At 44.7% G+C, this 25,668-nt stretch overlaps 1 protein-coding gene across 1 annotated transcript in view; it reads right to left on the reverse strand.

The window, feature by feature from the left end:
* Positions 1-287: 287 nt before the first annotated feature.
* Positions 288-25,668, reverse strand: part of ZNF451 (zinc finger protein 451) — a 79,836-nt gene continuing 54,455 nt past the window's right edge. The window contains exons 14-15 of the mRNA XM_054023824.1: positions 9,741-9,812; positions 288-1,287 (exon numbers count right to left, since the gene is read on the reverse strand). Of these exons, the coding sequence (XP_053879799.1) occupies positions 1,235-1,287; positions 9,741-9,812 (125 nt within the window). The 3' untranslated portion in view covers positions 288-1,234. The remainder of the gene's footprint in view (positions 1,288-9,740; positions 9,813-25,668) is intronic.

Below are 25,668 nucleotides of genomic sequence, written 5' to 3' on the forward strand. Positions count from 1 at the left end.
CATCTGGCTCATTTTTAGAGAACAGGTATTTCTGTGTATGATGTACCAGTACTTAGACTTACACCAGTTACAGACAAGCTGCCAAGTGCTTATGCAAAAATAAAATGCGGAGATGGTATTTTATTTCACTAAACTTTCCTTCCTCTACATCTACAATCAACAGACGCTAGATAAACTAGGTAAATCCAGCTGGCATGCACAGGTATTTTTTTGTGGAGGAAAGGGGATCGAAAAGCTTGAGAAGGGAAAGCTAAAGGCATTTTTCTTAAAAAATTAAAGACAGCATACAAAAAAATTAACCTTTTTAATTATAGTCAAATATTGAAACACCACCTCTTTAAAAACCAACAAATACATATTATAAAGAGGATGGAATACAGGAAGGACTTGCCTGCTTAAATTATTTCACTTGTACCGCAAATAAAGAGGGATTTTGCAAGCAAACAATTTTTGCTTCAGTGTTTTTATTTACAAACTTTGCTTCAGCCTTAAACAAGACAGGGTATACAGCTGATGTGATTTTTAAACCAACTAACATAAGCTCTCATACTCAAATTAAAATATGCACATTCATAAAAAATTAAAAGTAAAGATAGCAGTAAACAACTGTACATTCTAGGACACCGATCCTGCAATTTACAACTTGTGGGCAATACCTCTGTGCTCATGTGGAGTAAAGCTTTGTGCAGGCATAGGGGTGAGCCCATGAATCATAAATTGCAGGCCTGGAGACTAAGCTTCTCTTTATAAAATTATCAGTAAGGCAAGGTGGTCTGAGATTAACTGAGGTTTACTATTTTTATCTGTTGCAAAGGGTACACTGAAAAAGTAAAATGAGACAATGAAATTTTTACAATGGAAGAATTAAATGAACAACCCTTTAAAGACACCACAACATGTATAAGATCAGCCTACCTCAAGTTACATGCCTAGATTAGAACAAGAACTGAACTTAAAGTCAGTCATGAATCATTAGAAAAGTAATGTGTAAGGCTTTTAGCAATTTATTTTCCTTTGTCATATAGAGGATGTTGCGAGACATACATCCATAAGCTCCATTTGTCAATTTAGTTGCATGAAACGATCAGCAATATAATAATTACAAGTTTAACCATTAAAGGAATAAGCACATTTTCAAAGCAGTATTTTCTGACCCTTTGTTAATGGATGAACAAGCTTCCACTTCTGTAAGCAGCTTTGATAGCATGCTATTTGCATACAGGAGTATCTTCATTTACATTTCCTCCAGGCTTCGTTTGATAGCTTCTTGTAATTCCACATCTTCCTCTAAGTAAAAAATATTAGAGTTTCAAATTGTGGTTGGCAGCCAACAAATAATGTATATACTTATGTTAATACTACGCAACTGACGTTACAGCTTTAAAATTGTTGTGTGCAATCATTGTCAATCAAGGATAGAGTACAAAAAGGTGAGCAAACTAGAAGATACATCATTTTCTTGTTATGCCTCATGCTATCTATTCATAATTCCAAAATATGAGAAAGACTTTCACTGGATCACACTAATCCTCATGTCAGGACATCTTTAGTTAAGGTGACAAGTACAAATATAACTATCTTGGTATGTGTTATAATGACATCAGACTTAAAGTGTATAGAGAGGAAACTAGAAAAGGAAATATTTTTTTAAAAATTCGAAGATCCATAAAACAGACAAGCTTTGATCTGACCAGTTCTTAGTCAACAAGTATTGTAATCACAAGACATATAATCTTAGTCGGCACCGTTGTTACAAGCCTCATTAGAGAAGCACAGGAATGAGTGGGGATGGAGACTGAACTAACTCTCTTGCTCTTAATGCTGGGAACTGAAACACATTGGAAGGGCAGAATGAGGAAAAAAATGGTAACCCACCTTTTTCATAACTGTTGTTCTTTGAGAGGTGTTGCTCATGTCCATTCCATTCTAGGTGAGCGCACGCCCATGTGCGCGGTCGGAGATTTTTGCCTTAGTGTTATCCATAGGACAAACTGTGGTGCTCCCTTGAGTGCCTCACTCATGCGTCAGTATATCAGGTGTCGCCAGCCCTATGGCCTCTCACTCCTTCTTGCTGACAGCCCCAACAGGGGGGCAGGAGGGCGGGTAATGGAATGGACATGAGCAGCACATCTCGAAGAACAACAGTTACAAAACAGGTGGGTAACCGTTTTTTCCTTCTTCGAGTGCTTGTTCAGGTTGATTCCATTCTAGATGACTCATAAGCAGTATCAATGGAGGTGGGCTCGGAGTTCACAGTCTTGCAGCTTGCAGCACTGCTCTGCCAAAGCCAGCATCATCTCGAGCTTGCTGGGAAGCGCATAATGAGACGTGAACATGTGGACAGATGACCAGGTAGCGGCCCTACAGATCTCTTGGATTGGTACCTGTACCAGGAAGGCCGCTGCCAACGTTTGTGCCCTAGTCGAGTGTGCCTTCACGATTGCTGGCGGAGGCACTTTCACCAGCTCACAGCAGTAGCGAATGCAGATCGTGATCCAAGACAAAATCCTCTGATCAGACACTGGGCAACCTTTCATTCTGTCTGCCACCGCAACAAACCACTGCGCTGACTTACGGACTTTGGTCTATCTATGTAGAAGGCCAGAGCCCTCCTGACGTCCAGAGTGTGTAGCCTGCACTCCTCATCTGATGCATTAGGCTAGAAGACTGGTAAGTATATGTCCTGGCCAGTACAAAATTGGGAAATGACCTTGGGCAGAAAAGCTGGGTGTAGTCGCACTTGGACCGTATCCTCGTAGAGGACCGTATAGGATGGCTCCGAAGTAAGAACCTTGATCTCGGACACCTTGCGGGCTGATGATATTGTGACCAAGAATGAGACCTTCCAGGAGAGAAGCAGAGACCCCATGAGTCTCAACAGCATGAGATTCAGGTGCCGGGGAGGAGGGACAGGATCCCAGACATGCGTGTAGAAACGCTGCAGACCTTTCAAAAACCGTGCCATCGTGTCATGAGCGAAGATGGACCTGCCTTGGAATGGAGGATGGAAAGCTGAGATAGCAGCCAGGGGGACCTCGATCCATGACAGGGACAAACCTTAGACTTTTAGGTGCAGCAGATAATCCAGGATCTCCTGCTCAGCCCGAATATGCCATTCCGAGGCCCAAAATGTGAATCTTTTCCATTTGGCCAAATTAGTCGCTCTGGTGGAGGGTTTCCTGCTACCCAGCAAGACCTGCTGGACACAGGCCGGGCATGCCCGTTCGTCCACGCTTAGCCATGCAGTAGCCAAGCCATCAAGTGCAGCGCTGCCAGGTTCAGATGTAAAAGGCTGCTGTGGTTCTGTGACAGCAGATCCAGCCAGAGAGGCAACTGCAGCACAGCAGCTACCAAAAGGCTCAACGTGCCGAACCAGCGCTGACTAGGCCACGTGGAGGCTATTAGAATAACTCTTGCCCTATCTTGCTTGATCTTCATCAGGACCCTGTGAATCAACAGCACTGGCGGGGAGGCGTACATCAGTGCCCCCAACCATAGAATGAGAAAGGCATGTGACAGGGAGTCCCCTGTCTATTCCCCAGATTGAACAGAACACGTTGCATTTTCTGTTCTGTCTGGACATGAACAGGTCCACCTGGAGAATCCCCCACTTCTGGAAGATTATGCTGACCACCTCCGAATGGAGCGTGGCGAGATGAGAAAGTCCTGCTGAGGTGGTCTGCCAGCACGTTCCTGGTTCCAGGCAGGTGTGCAGCTATTAAATGAATGGCATGGCGCACACAAAAATCCCAAAGGCAGAGAGCTTCTTGACAAAGGGCCGAAGACCTGGCACCGCCCTGCCTGTTGATGCAATAAAGTGGCAGTGTTGTCCCTCAGGACCTGCACCACCTTGCCCTTCAGATGGGGCAAAAAAGCCTAGCAGGCCAAGTGAACCACTCTGAGCAAGCTGACGTTGTCATGGAGGCCAGATCGTCCCACAACCAGTGGCCCTAGGTGCTCAAGCTTGCCCAGGTGGGCTCCCCAGCCCAGGTCCGAAGCATCGGAGACCAGGGTCAGGGACGTGGTTGCGAAGAGGACTCCCTCCAACACCAACCTGTGCTCCAACCACCAATTCAGCCTGATGTGGTCTGGTACCCTGACTACCCAATCTAGGTCATGGCCTATTGGGGATGTAGACCGATGCCAGCCACCTTGCAGGGGTCGGAGATGGAGCCGAGCACGGCTGACCACATATGTACACGTGGCCATGTGGCCCAATAGCCGCAGGCAGGTGTGACCCATGGTGAATGGATGGTTCTTTACAAGGGAGATCAGGTCCGACATGGCCTGAAAATGAGCTTCCGGAAGGAAGGCTCTGTCTCATGTGGAGTCGAGAACCACCCCAAAAAACTCTATTCGCTGGACGGGTGTTAAGGTGGATTTTTTCTCATTTATTAACAGGCCCAGGTTGCGGCAGATCCAGGCTCCTCTGCACTTGCTCCTGAGACCTGCCTTTGATGAGACAGTCGTCAAGATATGGGAAGACCTGGACCCCTCGATGTCTCAGGTAAGCAGCCACTGGCACCATACATTTTGTGAACACCCTTGGAGCCAATGAGAGGCCAAAGGGTAGTGCTGTGAATTGAAAATGGCACCCGCCCACTATGAAACGGAGGAAGCATCTGTGACCTGAGAATATGGAAATAAGCGTCCTTTAAGTTGAGGGCAGCGTACCAGTCTCCCAGATCCAGGGAGGGGATGATGGAGGCCAGGGAGACCATGAGAAACTTCAACTTTTTGAGAGACTTGTTGAGGCGACACAGGTCCAGGATGGGTTTGAGGCTCCCTTTTGCCTTTGGGATTAGGAAGTAGCGGGAATAGAACTCTTTTCCTTTCATATCCCGAGGGACTTCCTCCATCGCCCCCAGGCGCAGGAGGTTCTCTACCTCTTAAACGAGGAGTTGCTCACAGGAATCGTCCCTGAAAAGGGATGGGGAAGATGGGTGGTGGGAAAGAGGGGCGGCCCAAAATTGTAGGGTATAGCCCCGAGATACTATGTCCAGCACCCAGCAGTCCGAGGTGACCAGCGACCAGGTCAAATGCTAGGGATGTAGACAGTCGAGGAAAGAACAAGGTGGATCCGGGAAATTGACTGGGATGTTGCTCTCGAGCACACCTTCAAAATGTGTGCTTCTACACCCCAGGATGCTTTGCCAGGCTGGGCTGCGTGGGTGAGTGGGAAGAGGAAAGGCGGTGATGACTAAAACTCATGTCTTTATCCCTTCTCTTTGCAGACCCCTGACGAGGCTGCCAAAGCCTTCGCAGCGGGGGCAGCTGGAATTGCTTCCATTCAGATTGCAGAGTATGCATGCCCAGTGAGCGAAGGGTGGCCTAAGTGTCCTTTAACCCATGCAGCCTCGCATCCATCTGTTCAGAGAAGAGTCCATTCCCATCAAATGGGAGGTCCTGGATCGAGGTCTGCCTCTATTGGGAAAGGCCGGCAGTTTGAAGAAAGAAGTTGTGCCTCATAACCACCACTGACTTGATCACCCTAGCTACTGAGTCCGATGCATCCCATGCCATTTGGAGGAAGCACCTAGCCATCATGGTGCTCTCCTCTACCACAGTGCCAAATTCTTGGGCCAAACCCTGAGGGAGGGACTCCTTGAATTTACGGAGGGAGTCTCATAAGTTACAATTGTATCTGCCCAAGAAGGCCTGATAGTTCGCTACCCAGAACTGCAGGCTGGCAGTGGAATACATTTTTCTCCCGAAAAGGTCCAGTCTTTTGGCCTATTTTTGGGAGTTGAGCTAGTCTTGTCTTTTCTGTTGGCTACAGAGACAACCAGCAAGCCTGGAGGTGGGTGGGTATAAAGATACTCGAACCCTTTGGCTGGGAGAAAGTACTTCTTTTCAGCCCTTTTGGAGGTGGGAGGGATGAATGATGGGGTTTGCCGGAGGGCACTGGCAATTTTGAGGACCCTATCATGCACTGGTAGTGCAACACAGGCAGGGGTAGAGATTGAGAGGATGTTGAACAAGGTGTCTGCCTTCTTGGCCATCTCCTCCACCTCTAGGCCCAAGTTCTTGGCCACCTGTCAAAGCATGGCCTGGTATTCTTTAAAATCGCCCAGTGGGCTGGCCCTCAAGGGTCCCACAACTGCCTTGTCCGGGGATGAAGATGATGACTGTACCACTATGGGAGGCCCCGGAGCATCATCCCCCATGCGAGAGGGAGGTTTAGGGGTGGGTTCAGTCTCCTCTACCCCGACCTCCGAACGTGACTCATGCACTGAGCCTGGTGCCATCGGTGCTGCCAACTGTTGCTCCGAGGCACTGGCAGATGAGTGGTGCGAAGGGGGCATTGTCGTGACCAGCACGTCCTAGGCACTCCAATAAGACCACTGCGCTGGTCACTGGCAGGGCTGCCAAGGCAGCGCTGATGTCAATGCAGCCTCGGGTGTCCAATCGTGCTGGTGGAGTCTGGTCAAGGGGCTGAACTGCCCTTCTGTGCCAGAAGAATCCCCTTCCGGTGACCACGACAGGGCGGTCAACGCCTGTGTCTGCCTGGTGACCGTTGATGCTGGAGACCAGTGCCTGAAGTAAGGGAACTGGTGCCGGTATTGAGCGGACCGGTGCCATGGGGACCCGAGTCACGACAGGGAGCACCTCCCACGGGGCAGGCGACTGAGATCTGCTCTGAGAGGATGACCAGTGGGACGGTGAATGGTGCCGGTAGTATGGGACAGGCGCCTCCTCCTAGGTGATCCGCGTCGAGTTGGTGGGGACTGCGATCACGGTGCTGGTGACCGAGGGTGAGCCCCAGAGGATCTGGGCTGTGACTCCAGAGATCTGCGGCATGGAGGAGGAGAGCGCTGCCTTGTCTTGGGTGATAAATGGAGCTCCACTGTCCCCTGAGGGGGTCTTAGCAGCTGGCTTATCCTTGTAGGCAGCCTTTGCCGTTTTCTGTGGTACGTGGGGTGCTGGCAGTGCAGTGGAGGCCTCTGCTCTCTTTGTGCCAGGGAAGCTAGGGAAGGCATCGATGCTGTCAAGAATTTGGGTCCCCTACCACTCCTGGGAATCAATGGTGGATCTTTTAAGGGATTAAGAACCCCATTTGGGGAGGTATGTACACATGGCTCCAGAGTGCCCGTGCAGCCCAAACTGGATCATTTGCCCAATGTCCCATTGCCCTTCTGGCCCAGGGCTGGGGAGCCATGCTTTGTTTTCTTTTTGGGCTCCGGTTATCGGGAGCGGTGACGGGCGGAGCCCGGTGACGAGGGTGCACTGCTCACCGAGGCCAAGGTATTAAGTGAGTCTTGGCGGGACAGCTCGGAAGCTGGACGAAGGGCAGCCTCCATGAGGAGAGCCCACAAATGAATATCCCACTCTTTCCAAGTCCTGGGTCGAAAATTTTTACAAATATGACACTTGTCCTTCACGTGCGATTCCCCCAAGCACTTGAGGCACCTGCTGTGGGTGTCACTTACAGGCATAGGCCTGTTACAGTCTGCACAGGGCTTAAACCCCGGAGACCAGGGCATGCCCCGTCTGGGGCAAAGTCCCCGCTGGGACTCTAACGTCTAACTACTTAACATAACTACTATAAACAAGCTATTTACAAGGCCCTAAGGCTCGAAGTCAGAAAAGATGAAACCGCTAGCCCTTGCTATGCAAGGAAAGGCGCTCCGACTAATCACCACAGGCGGTAAGAAGGAACTGAGAGGGCGTAGGGCTGGTGGCGCCTGATATACCGACACATGAGTGCGGCACTCAAGGGGGCACCACAGCTGGCCCTATGGATACTGTAAGGCAAAAATCTCTGACAACCAAGCACATGAACACGCGCACACCTAGAATGGAATTGACATGAGCAAGCACTTGAAGAAGAACTTACGTTCCTGTAGCCTGTGATTTGGATAAGGAGAAGACATTGGTCTCCAATGCTGCCACTGCACCACAAAATTCACTAACAGAAAAACTGTGCTTGTGGTAACCCAAGGCAGTTTTAGTACTTGTTAAGATCATAGGTTAATAAATTAAATGATCATTTAATTTCTCCTCTGTTTAAGAAGGCCACAGTCAGATTCACAAGCACATAAAAAAGATGGGATGAAGGTTGAATAATTTTTCAGCGATGGAAATCTGAGTATTGCCACAAAAAAGAGGAATTTGAATTACTATAATACAGGGTTAAAATATTTTAATTTTTATTCAGTCAGGTTCAGGTTCTAACTACATCTAATATCCTAGACCCAGCACAATAGAGAGTCAGACCAGGCCATGGAGCTGAAACTGCGTTAGTGTCATTGATGGATGATCTCCTGCTGTCAATGGATAGAGGACAGACATCCACTCTCATCCTCCCTGCAGCACTCAACATCGTCACCCATATGATACTGCAGTCTCATCTGAGAAAGGTAGCTGGGGTCCCGGTCAATGTGCTAAAATGGGTACTGATGGAAAACTGTACCTCCACTACTAGGCCCCTCACTTGTGGAATCCCACAAGGATCATTTCTCTCCCTGGTCCTAGTCAACATCTACAAGCAGCCACTAGGTGAACGGGTCAGACTTACTAGAAAAATGACTGAGAATGATCAGGGTTTACTTGTCATTCTTTATAATGTGCCCTACAAATAAAGAATTGTTGACTATAGGAAAACAAAATCACTCTTCAGGGGATTTTACAATCTGTTTAAATAAAAAGAGCCTATTTCTTGTTCTATCACATCCCTAAGATTCACAATCATTTTCCCAACAATTTTATGTTGCTCTTAAGTATTGTCTACATGGCAAGCCAGGGTACGACTCTATGCCCGTGAAGTACGCTAAGCTGTGCTGGGACTTCCAGTGCACTGTAGCAGTGCCTACATAGTGAGTTACTGCACAGCAAGCTGGTGCGCTGTAGAGTTGTACCCTGGCTTGCTGTGCACTAACCGGTCATTTACACAAGCCCCTAGTTTCTCAAAGGGAAACAATACATAACCAATGAGCAACAAAGTGCAGAATGAACACACACATTCTGGAACTAAATTAAGAGGAGAACCAGCTTTACAACCAACTGCCTCCTAGAACTCCATATACATTTAAATAAGTGATGATAATATAAGTATTTTTAAAAACAAGTCTAGAATGCTGACCAAGTTAGACTTTAGTAACAACACTCGGTAATATCTGGTAAATCTAATTAAACTATGTGTACATTAGATTCAATTACATCTTGGCTTTGTTCAAGTCTCAATTACAAAGCTGTCTTGTGTTACTGTGTTGTTTTAACTTTCAATCTTCTTGCCCCCAACTTACATGTACCAAACTTTTATGCAACATAGTATTTTAACAGTACATCAGTAAATGAATAAGTAAAGTACAGCATGGGATGAACAATAAGCATGATAGGGAAAATATCAGAATTATTTACCAATAGGTAAGATATATTAACTTAACCTGTTCATGTGTAACTGTGTGAGAGTTTACAGCTCCCCTTCAGGAGAATAGAGTGCCGAGCTGAGATATAGCAACTAACCCTGAACTGACTTATGCCTATGTAAATCAGTGGAAACAGATTCTGAGCCTAACACATACTTTTCTGGCTGGCATGGAATTTTTTCTTTATACCTCAACACAGTACTCACTACTCATGAATGCTCAATAAAGCAAAAGCAGATACTTAGAATATTTTGGACAGTATTCTTTATAGGACATTTGTCACATAAAATTAAGTTACAATTTAGTTTCTTGTGCATTCTCTAACAAAAGGTACTTTCACAAACACAGAAGAAAAGTGAAAATTAAGACTACCTTCCTGTTTCTTTGTTTCTTGTAAACTCATTTGCATTGTTTTAATATCATCCTCCTCTTCACTGTCTGAAACTTAAATACACAAATCAAACACACATTATATAGTGCTTCTGAGAAATAAATCTTTTTTCACTAAGCCTGTAGCATGTTTTGAACTTTCATCCACTTGTTATGATTTAAAGATTAATAATACACATTTCTCTGGTAAACCCCACTAATATGCATTTAAGTTGGGTGACTCAGAAAATCATAGAAAGTTCATTTTCAACATGTGCCCCTTCTTTCTCCCAAAAATTTCAAACTGCTTACTTTTTCATTTTCTTTTAAGCAATGTTTCTAGCAAGCTAAAGAAAAGCAAACACAGGAACTGTACATAGTATTGTGTGCTATATTCTCCATGTTTTTCTATATTCATTTATTTAAATACTTATCATATTCACTGCAAACTGTACTATAAAAAATTGAGCACAATGGACTGAATAGACTAGACATGCATATATAAGCACATGCTGGTTAAGCATGATGTTTGCTGCCTCTGTTTCCCAGTGATTTTGAACTGTAGACTATTATAACTCAATCTGCTAAAATGGAGCAAAGTGTTATCCTGCATTTACACTATGAAAAGTGGTTGAGTTTAGCTAAGCACAGTTAGGAAAGGTTCTATGCACATAACCTCCAATTTGCACATGCACTTTTATTCCTAATTTGGGAATTCAGGAGTATATGTGCACCTTTTAAAATCTGACCCTGAGTGTCTAACACATATATCATCATATACCTGGTTTGAATAGCAACATGGATGACCCTTTCCTAATTAGGAACAGTGGCTTTGACCGACCTGGATCAGGAGCCCAAAGTGATGGCTGAAATACTTTGCTGCATTTATGTATCAGGTACTTGGGGATGGAAGATCTCTTGCTCAAGCCACTTGGCAGACTTAATAGGTAGCCCTGGAAAGGATCCAGAATATTTCTAGGTGGGGGTCAAGAACAACTACCCAAAGTACAGCCCATTCCTGAGAAACTCATTAAATTCTTTATAAATCAGAGCTAGACACATAGGAGGCATTGCAAACTCTATAGTGCAGAGGTAGGCAAACTACGGCCTGCGGGCCACATCTGGCCCATGGGACCATCCTGCCCAGCCCTTGAGCTCCCGACCCCTCCCCTGCAGACATGCCGCTGTGCGGGCAGCGCTCTGGGTGGCAGGGCTGCGAGCTCATGCCGAGCAGAGCAGCAGCGTGTCTAGCTCTGGCCTGGCGGCGCAGCTGCCAGACATGCTGCTCTGAGCGGCATGGTAAGGGGGTCGGGGCCAGGGCCATTGAATAAGGGCTGGGGGTCCCAGGGGGAAGTCAGGGGACAGGGAGCAGGGGGCGGTTGGATGGGGCAAAGGTTCTGGGGGGGGGGCAGTCAGGGGACGGGGAACGGGAATGGGGGTTGGATAGGCGTGGGGTTCCAGGGGGGCCTGTGAGGGGATGGGGAATAAGGGGGGTTGGATAGGCGTGGGGTCCCATGGCCTGTCAGGGGGCAGAGGTGTGGATAGGGGGTGGGGCCCCAGGGGGTGGTTAGGGGCGGGGGTCCTGGTAGGGGGCGGTTAGGGGACAAGGAGCAGGGGGAGTTGGATGGGTGGGAGGTTCTGAGGGGGACAGTGAGGGGGCGGTAAGTGGGAGGGGACTGTTTGGGGAGGCACAGCCTTCCCTACCCGGCCCTCCATACAGTTTTCCAACTGCAATGTGGCCCTTGGGCCAAAAGTTTGCCCACCCTTGCTATAGTGGCTTCTCGTTTACCAAACAACTCTTCTCTCTCAGACTGCATTACATCCTTACCTATTCAATGTTTTTGGCATCTGAAAGAGTGGACTCAATTTCCCTCTTCAGTTCTTAGGATGAGTGTTACATTAGAATTGAGATGCTGAAGGCCTTGGTTCACGAGTGAGGAACATAAGTGTAACTACTAGATCAACATCTTCTATTTCAAATCAAAATTGCTTTAGTCAGCAGCCACCACTCTCCAGCCACCTAGCTCTGAAGGCAGCAGTGCAGAAGTAAGGGTGGCATGATATGGTATGGTATTGCCACCCTTACTTCTACTTGGTGGGGTGCTGCCTTCAGAGCTGGGTGCCTGGTCAACATCTGCCGCTCTCCAGCAGCCCAGCTCTGAAGGCAGTGCAGAAGTAAGGGTGGCAATACCACGATACCCCTTCAACTTCCTTGTGTGTCAGGACCCCCAGTTTGAGAAACTCTGGTCTCCCCCATGAAATCTGTATAGCATAGGGTAAAAGCATGCAAAAGCCCAGATTTTGTGACGCGTTTTTCATGGCCGTGAATTTGGTAGGGCACTATGTATGGGTGAAGCCAAAGATTTCAGTCTGGTGACCTACATTTAGGACAAAGGAGCATGGAGCAGTACCAGTGATACCACAAAATGGTTCAGGTGGGTAGGGATTCAGTGGTCCCCTTTAGATACTAGCTAAAAGAGTAGGCTTAATGGGGCTGGCAGTGGAGTCATAGCTACCATTCCACCCCAGAAGGAAAAGCCTTTAGTTCTTGTGCTGGAGTGGCAATCCACTGGTAGTACCTGATCATGGCTAATCTTTGCAAAATCCTGGCTTTCCATGGCCTTCCCTTGGGCAAATGAGAAATTCACTTCTTTCAGAGGAATGCTGCAGAATCAGTGACTAGATGGGTTTTATTGATGATCAGTTGCAATAGAGGAGGTGGTGGTGCTTGGACTACTCCCATTCATATGTGCTGCCCACTGGCCTGGTAACAGTGTCTGATGTCAAGCGCCTAATGCTGTCCTGTTAAGTCCATCTTAAATGACAAGTTATCAAGGCTAGGTGAATGCACCGGTTGTGCATTGGTATTTGCAGGCACAGGATTATATTCTGGAATATGAATTGGGTCATGCTAAGGAGAGACAGGGTTCATCTGTGGATTTGTTTGGACATGGCACATTTAGAACTTGTCTACATGAGAAAGCTTGACTAGTTATACCCATTTAGTTATACTGCCCTACAAGGACACTCATTTTGGTATAAAAGTGGCTTTTAGCTTAGTTTAACTTAAACCCCTTCCCAAGCAGCAAACTAAACCAAATAACGCCACTCGTATCAGAATAAGTGTGTCCACATTGGGGGCTATACTGGTGTACCTATGTTGGTTTAAATTCACACCTTAGATTATTCCGAAAAAAATCTTTCCCATGTAGGCAAGGCCTTCCTTATGAAGTCCTCGCTGGCACAAGATAGCGTCAGTAAAACTTGTATTCTCTGGGAGCAAATCAGTAGTTCCCCATCTGTCTTTGTAAAATAGGCTCATTGTGATTCTCACACATTCTGCAAATAGTCTCTCAAATGTTCCTCCTGGTATAAATTGTTGAACTATGTGGGGGTGAGGGGGAGGAGAAACCTAGACCCAAATGCATCAAGTATCTTGGCACGATTACTAATCCAGGCTACTTCAAGGAAACAACAGGCTGCTCCAAAACAAATGGCAAACCCATGGCAGGTAAGCTTCCAGCACCAGTTGAGGTGTACCTCAACTTCTCAGTGCATTCAGCACCCATACAGTTACATGAGCCACAAGAGACACATTCTATAGAGCACATACCAGTCACATGGTATTCTTAACTTGGTTTGACACATTGACTATGACACGTCAATGGTGTCTGCAAAGCTCTAAGAAACTGGCACAGGTTGAGGACAGTCAAGATGTGCGAGGTGATCTCCAGTTTAGTGGAAGAAACCCAACCTAATCTCCAAATCAGAGTCAAATGTGACATGGGACATGTTAAACTCTGTCATTCCCAGAGATTCCTTGAAGCATCTCTGACATGATCTCTGATTATCTGAAGTTGCAAGACATCTAACCAGCACTATGGTGCTGAACTGCATGGAAGTAGACTGTTCTGGTGCAGGATTCCACCTCCCAGCAGGGCAGCCATTTGATCCTTTCAAATCTACGAGGCCTATAGTCAGCTTCTGAGGAGGCCAGGACACATCTAAGGTGCTTTGCCCAGGAACTGGTGGCTCTCAGGGATATCCTGGCACTGACCTCAAATTGTGTTTTTCCTGGTGCAAATAAATTGCAAAGGGCTTTTTCCAAGCATAGCTAATGCAGGGGTTAAAGCTGTTGAGTCAGGTATCTGGTAAAGAACAGGCATGGGAAAGTGCAGATTCTGAAAGGTCATCACAGAGAAAATCCTGAGACAGACTGAATGAGTTTATCCCATGAACAGAAGGAATGGAGAGTTCTTTGTATTAGAAAGACATCAAAGAATAGCAGTAGGTAGGAAACAACTACTAAGTATGAAAAGAAAAAAAAAAAAGCCTTCCATGGGGCACAAGACAAAATTGCAGAATGGAGCTCATCACTTGTCAGAGAAAAGGAAATGACAGTTAGTTCCATGGATTCCAAGATTTTAAGGCCAGAAGGAACCATTCTGACTTCCTGGTATAATACAGGCCATATTTCATTCACTATTGCCTGCACTGAGCCCAGTAATTTGCAACTGAACTAGGCCATAGTTCAGTCTTGATATAAAGGCTTCTAACAATAAAGAATCCATCTCATGCCTTGATAAATACACTGTAGTGCCATTACTATTTTCTTCCTCAAAAGCTGATGGGCAAATGATACCTTGCTGATGAGGAAGTTTAACTTGAGAAATTCAGGAACATCCTGTGTGTGTCTTATTTTAAATATGCACATGCCAAAGTTCAAAGGGACTGTTCTGATGATCTAGTCTGACCTCCTGTATAATGCAGGCCAGAAAACTCCCCCAAAATGATTCCCAGAGCTTACCTTTTAGAAAATCTTGGTTTAAAAATTGTCAGTGATGGAGAATCTACCACGACCCTTGGTAAATTGTTCAATGGTTAATTACTTTCACTGTTAAAAATGTATGCCTTATTTCCAGTCTGAATTTGTCTAGCTTCAGCTTCCAGCCATTGGATCATGTTATACCTTTCTCTGCTAGATTGAAGAGCCCATTATTAAATATTTGTTCCCTATGTTGGTACTTGTAGAACAGTGGTTCCCAAATTGGGGTTTGTGAACCCCCGGGGGTTCACAAAATGTTACAGGGGGTTCTCAGGGAAAACATTTCCTAATGGCAGATAGAGCTCTCCTTAGGGACGCTGGGCAGCACAGGGCCAGCATCCCGGAGACCCTGGACTTCCAAGAGCTAAGCAGATCAAAGCAAGCATTTCTATCACACTGAGGACATTTAAACTTCAAGCCTCCTTATAAGAAATGGAAAGGGAGGTGGATATCTTTTGCTGTTTTTAAAATTAAATAGGCAGCTAGTGTTGTTTTTTAAATTATGATGAAGAACAAGTTTAAGCTTTGTTGTAATGTGCGTTGTTTGCCTGGACTGCTCAAGACCTGAACGCTTGTGTAGGAGGAACTCTGAGTTGGCTTCTTAAATACCTTCATGCTGTTTCACATCTGATACTCCTTGATGAAACATAGGAGCCTTGTCTTACAACAGGCTTTTTCAAAGTGATACAAGCTACGAAAGTGAGATCTTGGGAGACTGTTGCTGTTTTCATAATGTAATAAAAATACTGTAATGATAAATAATAAATAAGAAATAGTGTGTAGTAAGCATGTAATAAAATCAACATTTTATATTTCCAAGATCACTGCTTTTATAATTTATACTCAGATAAAGGAGAAAATCCCTGGAAATATTCATTTTTAGGAGGGGGTTCGCCAGACTTGACATTTTAGTGAAAGGGGTTCACAGGTTGTTAAAGTTTGGGAACCACAGTTGTAGAGTGTAATCAAGTCACCCTTTAACCTTCCCTTTGTCAAGCTAAACATATTGCGTTCTTTGAGTCTATCACTGTAAGGCATGTTTTCTAATCATTCAATCATTCTTGTGGCTCTTCTCTGAGCCCTCTTCAATTCACCAACATCCTTCTTGAATTGTAGGTACCAAAACCGGACACAATACTCCAGCAGCAGTCATACCAGTGACAAAAACAGGTAAAATAACTTCTCTCCTCTTACTCAAGATTCCCGTCTATGCATTCCAGGATCGCATTAGCTCTTTTGGCCACAGCGTCGCACTGGGAACTCATGTTTAGTTGATTATTCACCACAACCCCCAAATCTTTTTCAAAGTCCCTGCTTTCCAGGATAGAGCCCCCCCTCCTGTAAATACGGCGTATGTTCTTTGTTCCTAGATGTATACATTTACATTTAGCTGTATTGAAACACATATTGTTTGCTTGCACCAAGTTTACCAAGCAATCCAGATTGCTTTGAATCAGTGATTCTCTTCATTATTTACCACTCCCCCAATTTTTGTGTTATCTGCAAACTTTATCAGTGATTGATTTTATGTTTTCTTTCAGATTACTGATAACAATGTAAAATAGCATAATGCCAAGCTATGTGGGAACCCACTGGAAACGGAACTACTGTATGATGATCCCATTTACAATTATATTTTGAGACCTATCAATAAGCCACTTTTTAATCCATTTAGTGTGCGCCATGCTAGTTTTATATTTCAGTTTTGTTTAATCAAAATGTTGTGAAGTACCAAGTCCAATGCCTTACAGAAGTCTATGTATGTCAACACTAATTACCTTTATCAATCAAAACTGATCTCAAAGAGAGATACGCTTAGCAAACTCTGCTGCTCCCCACACCACTGGGGATGCACAGCCTAGGAGACATCACATGCTTCTTTGGCTGGGTAGGCCTTACATTAAGGCCCTCAATCCTCTCCAGTGCACTCTGTCAAGTAAATTACATCTATCAATTCACTGCACTGTACTGTATCTACTCCCTCTGAGTGACACTACTGCTCATCTCCCCCACTTCGTATCCCCTCACGTGCTGCCAAGTTCTTGCTGGAGGAAGGCAGATGTGGAGGACAACAGGAAGTTGTAGCGAACAGGAAGGTAGCTTCTAGATAAGTAGGGAGCTCAGAAATCGAGATGTTCCCACCCTGCTGTCTGAAGGAGGAATCAAACAGGTTAGTTCATCCTTAACTACTCAGATTTCAGAACTCCCTGGTGGAGAATGTAGTCTAGCTGAGATACCAGAGCACTGACATGTTAGTACACCAGCACCATCTGCCGTTCGTAACCCCCACTGCAGTGTTTTTTTAATCTTGTCCATCTACCACACACCCATGGCTCTCACCACACCCTTCTTCTGCATTAGAACATCCATATCACTCCCCCACTGGCTCCACATCCCCTTCCTAGTTACCGTTACCCCTTTGTAGTTCCCACCATCAGCTAGTCTTTTTTAGCATCACCCAGTAGCACCTCCCACCCAAAACCTTGGCCTTTCCACAACCTGCCAGTCCATCAGCATTGATAACTTCTCCTCTGCTTTCAGCACATCTCCTCCCTACCCTCTCTTCCACTGATATGGTTGGTGATTCTCTCCATGCTTCACTCTCCTCCATCCTTGACTCTTTTGCCCTTCTCTCCCATTGCAAAGTCCTCCTTGCCAAATCCCAGTCCTGGCTCACCCCCAACACGTGCTTCCTTCAGTCCTGCCTCATGCTGAAAATTAACTCTGGTGAAAATCCCATGACCAGGCTAACCACCTCCACTACAAAATTGTTTTCTTTTCCTTCAATTCTACCATCTTCTTAACGAAAACCGCTACTTCTCCAACTGAAGCCCATGCCTGCAATCCCAGCTGCCTTTTTATCACCTTGACTCACTCCACAAACCTTTGACTACTTCTCTCTCTGCACAGGCTCTCACACCAATTTCTTCAAATGTAACCTTTCCCGTCACCTTAGCTTGCCTTTCCTTCCCCTATTCTCTCCTACAACTCTTCCTTCTCCTGTCACATATTCATAAGTTTCTCATCTGCTCTCCTCCTCTAATCCTTCCCCACTTTTCCAGTGACCCCATCCCATCATCTCCTCCCTTATTCTTCTCCTTAATCTCTTGCTCTCCTTTGGATCTTTCCCTTCACAATACAAGCATGCTTTAACCTCTTCCATCTTAAAAACCCAACACTTGACCCCACTTGCCTCTTTGACTACCTCCCCATCTGCCTTCTCCTCGATCATGTTCCTTTTATTGGAATCTTGTCCTTCCTTCACTTCTGTGATGCTGTCCTCCCCTAGTTCTCCTCTTTAATTGCTCCTTCAGTGGATTCTCCACACCCCCCTTCAACTTTCTATGGGGGCTTTACAGGGCTCTCTATGCTTGCTCCCCTTCTGCTCTCCCTCTACCCTCTACTCACAAATCCAAACTACCATCTCTATGCTGACTACCTGCAGATGTACCTCTCTTCTCCAGTCCCGTCTCCCTCTGTCCAAATTAAAATCTCAGCTGCCTTTCCCTTTGACTTTTTTTGTGAATGTCTACTTGTCAGCTCAAGTGCAACAGTGTTCAATCTTTCCCTTGAATCCCTCCCAAACCATCTCTTTTCTGTGGGACCACTACTATCGGGTCTGTCACTCTGGCCTGTAACCAAAGTATCATTTTTGACTCGAACCTTTAGGTCTTCACATCCAGGCTATGTCTAAATCTTGCAGGTACTTTCTGTACAACATCTCTAAGATACAGGCTTTCCTATGGAACCACCCATTTAAAGCTTTCATGTAGATGCTCATAATCTCAATTAATGTAATGTAACATCCTTTTCTCTGTTCTTAACAAATGCAGTCTTGAGCCGCTCATATTCATTCAGAATGCTGCTGCGAAGATCAATCTCCTATTCTATTGCTTTGACCATGTCACTCCTTTCTTCACATCCCTCCAACGAGCTCCCCCTTCCTTATTGCAAATTAATGCCAGCTTCTGTTTTTTTGGGGGGGGTTATTAATTTCCTTTTGAGAGGGTTATTTTTAGCAATTTTTGAGTTTTATGTAGTATCCAAATATTGAGTTTTTGGGGGGCTCTCTTTGTATATACCGTAATGAATAATGTATATTTCATACATTACTCATAGTATATACTGTTTCAAACTTAGTGCACTTTAAAGTAGCACATTAGGGAACCTTTAGAGCACACCGGCAGAGTCTACATGGATCAATTAATGAACACATTAGTGCACTTTAGCAATTATCCCTGCAATCCGCGCCACTGCTCTGTGCAGACAAGTCCTTAGATACAAGTAACCATTTTCAGTGTTTTCCTAGTATGTATTGTATAAACACCAATTTATTTTTTGTACTGGGGTGTTTTATCTGGGTTTATTTATTAAAAACTAATCAGAAGACCTAAATGTGTCTTAGCTTTCAAGGCTTTCATCACAGCCTATCCCCACCCTACATATTCTCTCTCAATGCAGTAACAAAATGTTGACTCCTGCCTTCAGATGGCCCATGATGCCAGCCTCTACTGCTCACTTGATAAATTTTCAAACAAAACACCGTTATGCTTTTTCCTTGCTATCCCTGACATTTGGGAAGAGACCCCATAAAACAACCTCATTATTGTTCTACAAAAACTTGTCAGCGGTTAGGCTGTGTGACAGACCCAGACCAGTGCGGTACAGGAGTCTGGTAGAGGGCAAATATACTGGTCACTGGATGAGTAGTTTTCTGTTCCCTGAGTGACCAGAGCAGGGGTTGCACTAGAGTAATCAGGAACCTGCTAGAACCAATTAAGGCAGGCAGGCTAATTAGAACACCTGGAGCCAATTAAGAAGAAGCTTCTAGAATCAATTAAGGCAGGCTGATCAGGGCACCTGGGTTTTAAAAGGAGCTCACTTAAGTTTGTGGTGTGAGTGTGAGGAGCGGGGAGCAAGAGGCTCAAGGAGCTGAGAGTGAGAGGGTGTGCTGCTGGAGGACTGAGGAGTACAAGCGTTATCAGACACCAGGAGGAAGGTCCTGTGGTGAGAATAAGGAAGGTGTTTGGAGGAGGCCATGGGGAAGTAGCCCAGGGAGTTGTAGCTGTCATGCAGCTGTTACAGGAGGCACTATAGACAGCTGCAGTCCACAGGGCCCTGGGCTGGAACCCGGAGTAGAGGGCGGGCTTGGGTTCCCCCCAAACCTCCCAATTGACCTGGACTGTGGGATCTTCCAGAGGGGAAGGTCTCTGGACTGTTCCCCAACCCACATGGTGAATCTCTGAGGCAAGAAAATCCGCCAATAAGTGCAGGACCTACCAAGATAGAGGAGGAACTTTGTCACAGCTGCTAGTGTGCAGAGATCACAGTCTATCACGCTGACAAATAATGTCTTCTTGTTCCTTGGGCCTGGTCTACACTAGAGTTAGGTTGTCGCAAGGCAGCTTACCTCGACCCACCCACGTAAGTGTCTACACTAAAATTTCGCTCCCACAGATGTAACTTGCCCCACTACACTGACTTAACTCCACCTCCACAAGAGGTGTAGAGTCAATGTTGATGTAGTTAGGTTGATGCAGCAGCAGTGTAAACGCTGCATTGCTTACATCAACTGTTACTAGCTTTCAGAAGTCATACCTCAATGCCCCACGCTGACAGTACAATTGGTACAAATGCTCCTGGCGCACCATAAAGAGCAGAGCATGGATGTGCAAAAGCAACTTAAGTGCTGCAGTGGCTGTATGCTGACCTAACGTAGGTCAACATAATTTTGTAGTGTAGACATACCCTTGTACTCCCCCCATCTGTCTGTATCCATCTGTTGCCTCGTCTTATTCATAGATTGAAAGCTCTTTAGGGCAAGGACTGTCTTTGTTCTGTGTCTGTGTAGTGCCAAGCAAAACAGGGTACTGGTCCATGACTAGGGCTCCTACATATTATGGTAATACAAATAATAATAATAAAAATAATAGCAGCAGTAATACCCTTCTCTTGCAAACCCCCTCACCCCCAATTATTTAACACAAATGAAGGCAGGCGACAGACTGGACTACCAATGGGAGAAAAATTACCCTTAACTGGAATAAATGCAGCACAGAAAGTTTGTCTGATTGCCTGCTACTGCTCTGATACCACAACTAAGAGACATCATCTGTCCTCAGAGTCTGACCAGAGAATTTTTTCTGTATAGCTGGCTTCTACACAACGCTTACTGCCGTTTTACAATCCCAGACCTGAGCACCTGCTGTTGCCATGAACTCCTATTTTACAGAAGGTCATGCAGCAACTTCACTTAGAAGGCAAGCTGCTGTGTGTAGAACTAAGCAGAGAAGACTGACAAATATCACATAAGCATTCATGTGCTACACTTGTTCTCTATCAACCTCCAGGTCCATTGAGCATCCTGTTTTCTCATGGGCAAGAGTCAAGATATCTCACTAATGGTTTCATTCTCTAGAAATCCCACTACAAGCAGCTGAGATCAACAGGGACATGAAAACTGGATTAATCAAAAAGGCTGGAATCCTAAAGATTAGGATGAGCATCAATCTAGTTGCCTTCACATGGCAATACATGTCTTTTTACCTAGGACAGGTAGAGAGGGAGAGAGAGAGAGCGCGCATGAAGCACGAGACCTGGTGCAAGACCTGAGGCCTGAACCATAGTCAAAGTCAGGCCATGCTGTGAACCAAAATCAGGCCACGTATTAAAGCAGATTCTTACAAGTTCACGGTTTGATACATGAATTTGACAAGGGTACTGCTAGCATTGATAAAACAGAGGCACTCCTAAGAAGCAACAGATACTGGGTATGCATGTGAACACATTCCAAAAGATTAGCAGAGGTATATCCTGACCTAACAGAAGATAAGAGGGTTTGACAGAAGTGATGAATAAGGATGTTTTGCCCGAGATATCTGGAGCAAGGTACAAGGGGAGGTAAAAAGCAGATGTCATGAAGGTAATACAGTACCTAAGTAAGTACACCTAAGGTAGTACAGTACATAAGTTGTTTGTCTCAATCTATAAATGTCAGGGTACCTCGCGCCTTAACTTTTTGTAAGGCCGAGGGGACAGCAGAAATTCCCACTGCTAAGCTCCTCCTTGCCACGGGCACTCATGTGTTAGTGTACTTGTAGCTTCTATGTGATGCTGGGACTGCGTGTGTTGGCAATAAACCTGTCCAAGTGCCTCTGTCACCAAACTATGCCTATGATCTTCCTTTACGAGTAGCACTGAGGTCTGCTGAATTAGCAGCATGCACTATCTGCTAGTGCTGATAACACCAGAGCTCCCAAGAATAGAAGCACTGAGCAGCTGTAACCCTTTAGCAGCCTGGATAACGTTACCGCAGCAATGACATTCCAGCTTTCCCTAACAGGCCTTCCATCGATAATGTAGGTGAAGCAGCCCTTCCTCCTAGAAGAGTTACTGAGACTTACTTAACTTAGGAAGCGTTATAAGATAAGGAAGGGGAGAAGTTTTTGGGGGGGAGGGGTTGGGGGGGAAGAGTTTTTGTTTTTTTACACTTTTGTATCTAAACCAGTGTTTCCTAATTTATGTACACAGCATCTACATGCTAGAAATGTTTAAACAGATTGTGTTCTCTGGAGCAGGGAATATATCTTGCCCCATGAGTGCAATGGACATTACCGCACAACATGAGTTATTTTTAACAAATAATAAAAAAAGTCATATGATGGACACGAATCCAGAAGTGTGGATCGATTACACATCACTCAACCTTTAGAGAAAAGGTATTTAAACAGGGATAGTTCAGACCTCTAAAGGGAGAGCACCCTCTCCCAACGTCATTAAACCTTTTGAAAATATTTAACTAATTCCCTATATTTAACTCGTTATTTCAAGACAATTACAGTATATTTTTTTGACAAACAGTTTTCAAACTCCCCACAGCATTTTCTAGGTTTCGAAATGCAGGAGATGAAGCTGCAGAGCTATCTGAAGGACAAAGGCCTTCAGTCTTTTAATTGCCTTCTTTAGTATTTAAGCGTTTTCATGAGCCAACACATCCTTTGTTTCCCTCAACTCCCCGCCCTTCAAGGAAAATCTGCTTTGGCAGTTGCTAACCCAGGCTGATGAAAAACAAGATCATTAAAAAATACAAACAGCCCAAACTTAGGAAGGTAGAACTCTATTACTCACATCAATAAACACTTTAAACAGCTACACTTGAGCAGGACAACAAAGACATTACTGTATGAAAAATACTCAGGTTACTTTGGATGTGTAATATTCCTTGTGGGTTCAATTATTTGAACAAGTTTATAACAGGGTTATAGAATTACAACACACATTGAGACTATTATTCTTAGTTGTGTTACTCCTCTATAATTATGCAAATTGTTTAATACACAATCAAAGGAACGGAATGAGAATATTTTTGTAGTAGTGTCTTAATAATCCAGCTCAGTTATTAAAATATTTTTTTCATGTTTGAAAGAGAAATTATAAGTCACAAGAAGATTTTCTAGAAAACTGTAGGTGTTTGACTTGATTAAATTGGATGTTCTGAAGTTAGTTAGCAAGACTTTCTGTTGCTAAGCATTGTTGGAAATCCCTACTATTAGTGCCAAAAAGTTAATTATAAAGACAAATGAAAAAGAAAGTTGGCACCACATTTGTTCTCTCCTTTTTAGCCACCGTCCCCATTGATGCACCTCTCCTCAAAATGTTTATCTCCTGTGATACAACCCTACCCGCTGTGGCTGTTCCAAGGGGAAGCAATGTCACTGGGTATTGAAATATGGGGCCTCGGAGAAAGGAGGTGTGGGACAAATGTATTCGTGAGTCCACGGCTGTTTCTTCTCAAAACATCACACACACAAAAACCTCATTACTTCAGCAATACCCCAGTTCAGCCACCAGATGTCTCTGTAGACTGACAGACATAGCTGATTAATAGGAATCCTCCTGCACCAACTAGACATTGTTACAGCATGAGAGGGTTTTCTTGTTGCTGTTTATTGCTACCTTGTTTTAACTGGGAGGAAAAACTTAGACAGAAAACTCTGAATGAAAATGGAATTATCTAAGGAGAGTTTATTAGAGGGTCAAAGAGCCAAAATTCCACAACCAAGAGAACAACTTTGGCTAAAAGCCCATCCTGGTTCAGTAGCAAAGTGAAGGCAGCAATTAGAAATAAAGGAATATTTAATAACAAATGGAAAAAAAGGGAAGATAACTTCTCATTTATATCAACTGTTTTGAACTGCAAAAATATTCAGAAAGGAAGCTCAAGACGTCAGGGCAAATATCTCTGGCTTGCAGGGCTAAGGCCAATAAGCTGTTTTTAAAAGTACATTGCTATGAGCAAAAGAAATCATAGCAATGGTATAGAACCATTATTAGAGGAAGACAATAAAATCATTAATAATGATGAGAAGACGCAGAAATGTTCGATAAATATTTCTGTTTTGTAGTTGAAAAGAAGCAGGATGATGTACTTGTATTACATGAGGATGAAGTACTTTCTAGTCCATTAGACAACATCTATTAGAGGTAAACATTTTAAAATAAGCAGGTACTGATAGCTTGTACCCAAGAGTCAGAAGAGATGGCTGAGGAGATCTCTGATTTACTGATGTTAATTTTTAATACATCTTGGAATTCCAGAATGCTGGAATGTTCAAATGTGTCAATGTTCAAAAAGGGCAAGTTGGGATGACTCTTGTAAGTAGGTGGGCTAACCTCACATCAATCCTGAGCAAAATAATGAAAAAGCCGATACTGGATTTGATTAATAAAGAATTAATGGAGAGGAATGTAATTAATGCCAGTCAACATTATTTTACGGGAAAAAAAAATTGATCTTGCCAAACAAACCCAATTTCATTCTTTGATGAGATTACAAGTTTGGTCGATCAAGGTTACAGTGTAGATGGAATAAATTTAGACTTTAAGACATTCTGATTAAGTTAACAATATACAATAGCAACAAAGCACACATTAAATGGATTAGGAATTGGATAACTGACACAGCTCAAAAAAGTCAATGGGGAATCATCACTGAATGTGGGTGTTTCTATTGAAGCTGCACCGGGATCTGCGTTAGACCCAATGCTATGCCACATTTTCATTAATGATCTGGAAGTAAATATAAAATCACTGCTGATAAAATTTCAGCAAGACAAAGATTAGTGGAGTTGTGGCAGGGCATTCATATACAACTATCTGGATTGCTTGGTAAGGTAGGTCCATTAAAACAAAACACCCCAGATCTATTCTCCAACTGAAGTTGCACAAGCATGTCCTATCAGTCTCCTCCCCACCCCAGCCTCACTCCTTTGGCTCCTCATCCAATCTCAGTCTTCCACCTCACCCCTCCCTGGCTCCTTTTCCCAGTCTTTGATCAGTGAGTCGCAGTTACCCACCTCTTGCCAGCTCTTTGTCTGATCTCTGTATTTCCTCCTCCACAGACAACTGGCTACAGCAGGGGTTCTCAGACTTTGTACTGGTGACCCCTTTCACATAGCAAGCCTCTGAGTGCAACGCCCCTTATACATTAAAAACACTTTTTAATATAATATAAATGCTGGAGGTAAAGAGGGGTTTGGGGTGGAGGCTGAAAGCTCGCGGCCCCCCCATGTAATAACCTTACGACCCCCTGAGGGGTCCCGACCCCCAGTTTGAGAACCCCTGGGCGACAGATCCCCCCTGCCCACAGGCTCCTAGTCCCAGTTTAAAACGCTCAATGAGTCCCTGACTCCCCTCACCAACCAGTACCAGGTTCCCGCTCCAACCTCCCAGTTTCTCTCCTCCCTTCTAATCCATGTCTCACAAGGCTCCTTGTCCCAATCTTCTACGCCTTCACATTGGTCCACATTTGTCCCCTCTGCATTCAAATCGGATAGATTCCTGTTCCATGAATGATAAGAGGAGGTCACAGAGCAAAGGAGAGAAAGGCTCTGTCATTTCCAGTGCCCCAGTCCCCACCCTGACCCAGAGGAGCTAAGAGTAGCAATTACAGTTAAAGTCCTTCTGAGCCTTCATAGCCCTGGACTAGAGAAAGCATTCCTAATCCCTCAGTGGGAACGCTGCATGTGCATTCAGTTCAGCACTAGCGCTGTGAGAGGACCAAGTGAATCTTTGGAACCTGTAGGTGATAAAAGTCTACTGACCATG

This window comes from Malaclemys terrapin, chromosome 3 (assembly GCF_027887155.1).
Source record: "Malaclemys terrapin pileata isolate rMalTer1 chromosome 3, rMalTer1.hap1, whole genome shotgun sequence".
Taxonomy (NCBI): Eukaryota; Metazoa; Chordata; order Testudines; family Emydidae; genus Malaclemys; species Malaclemys terrapin.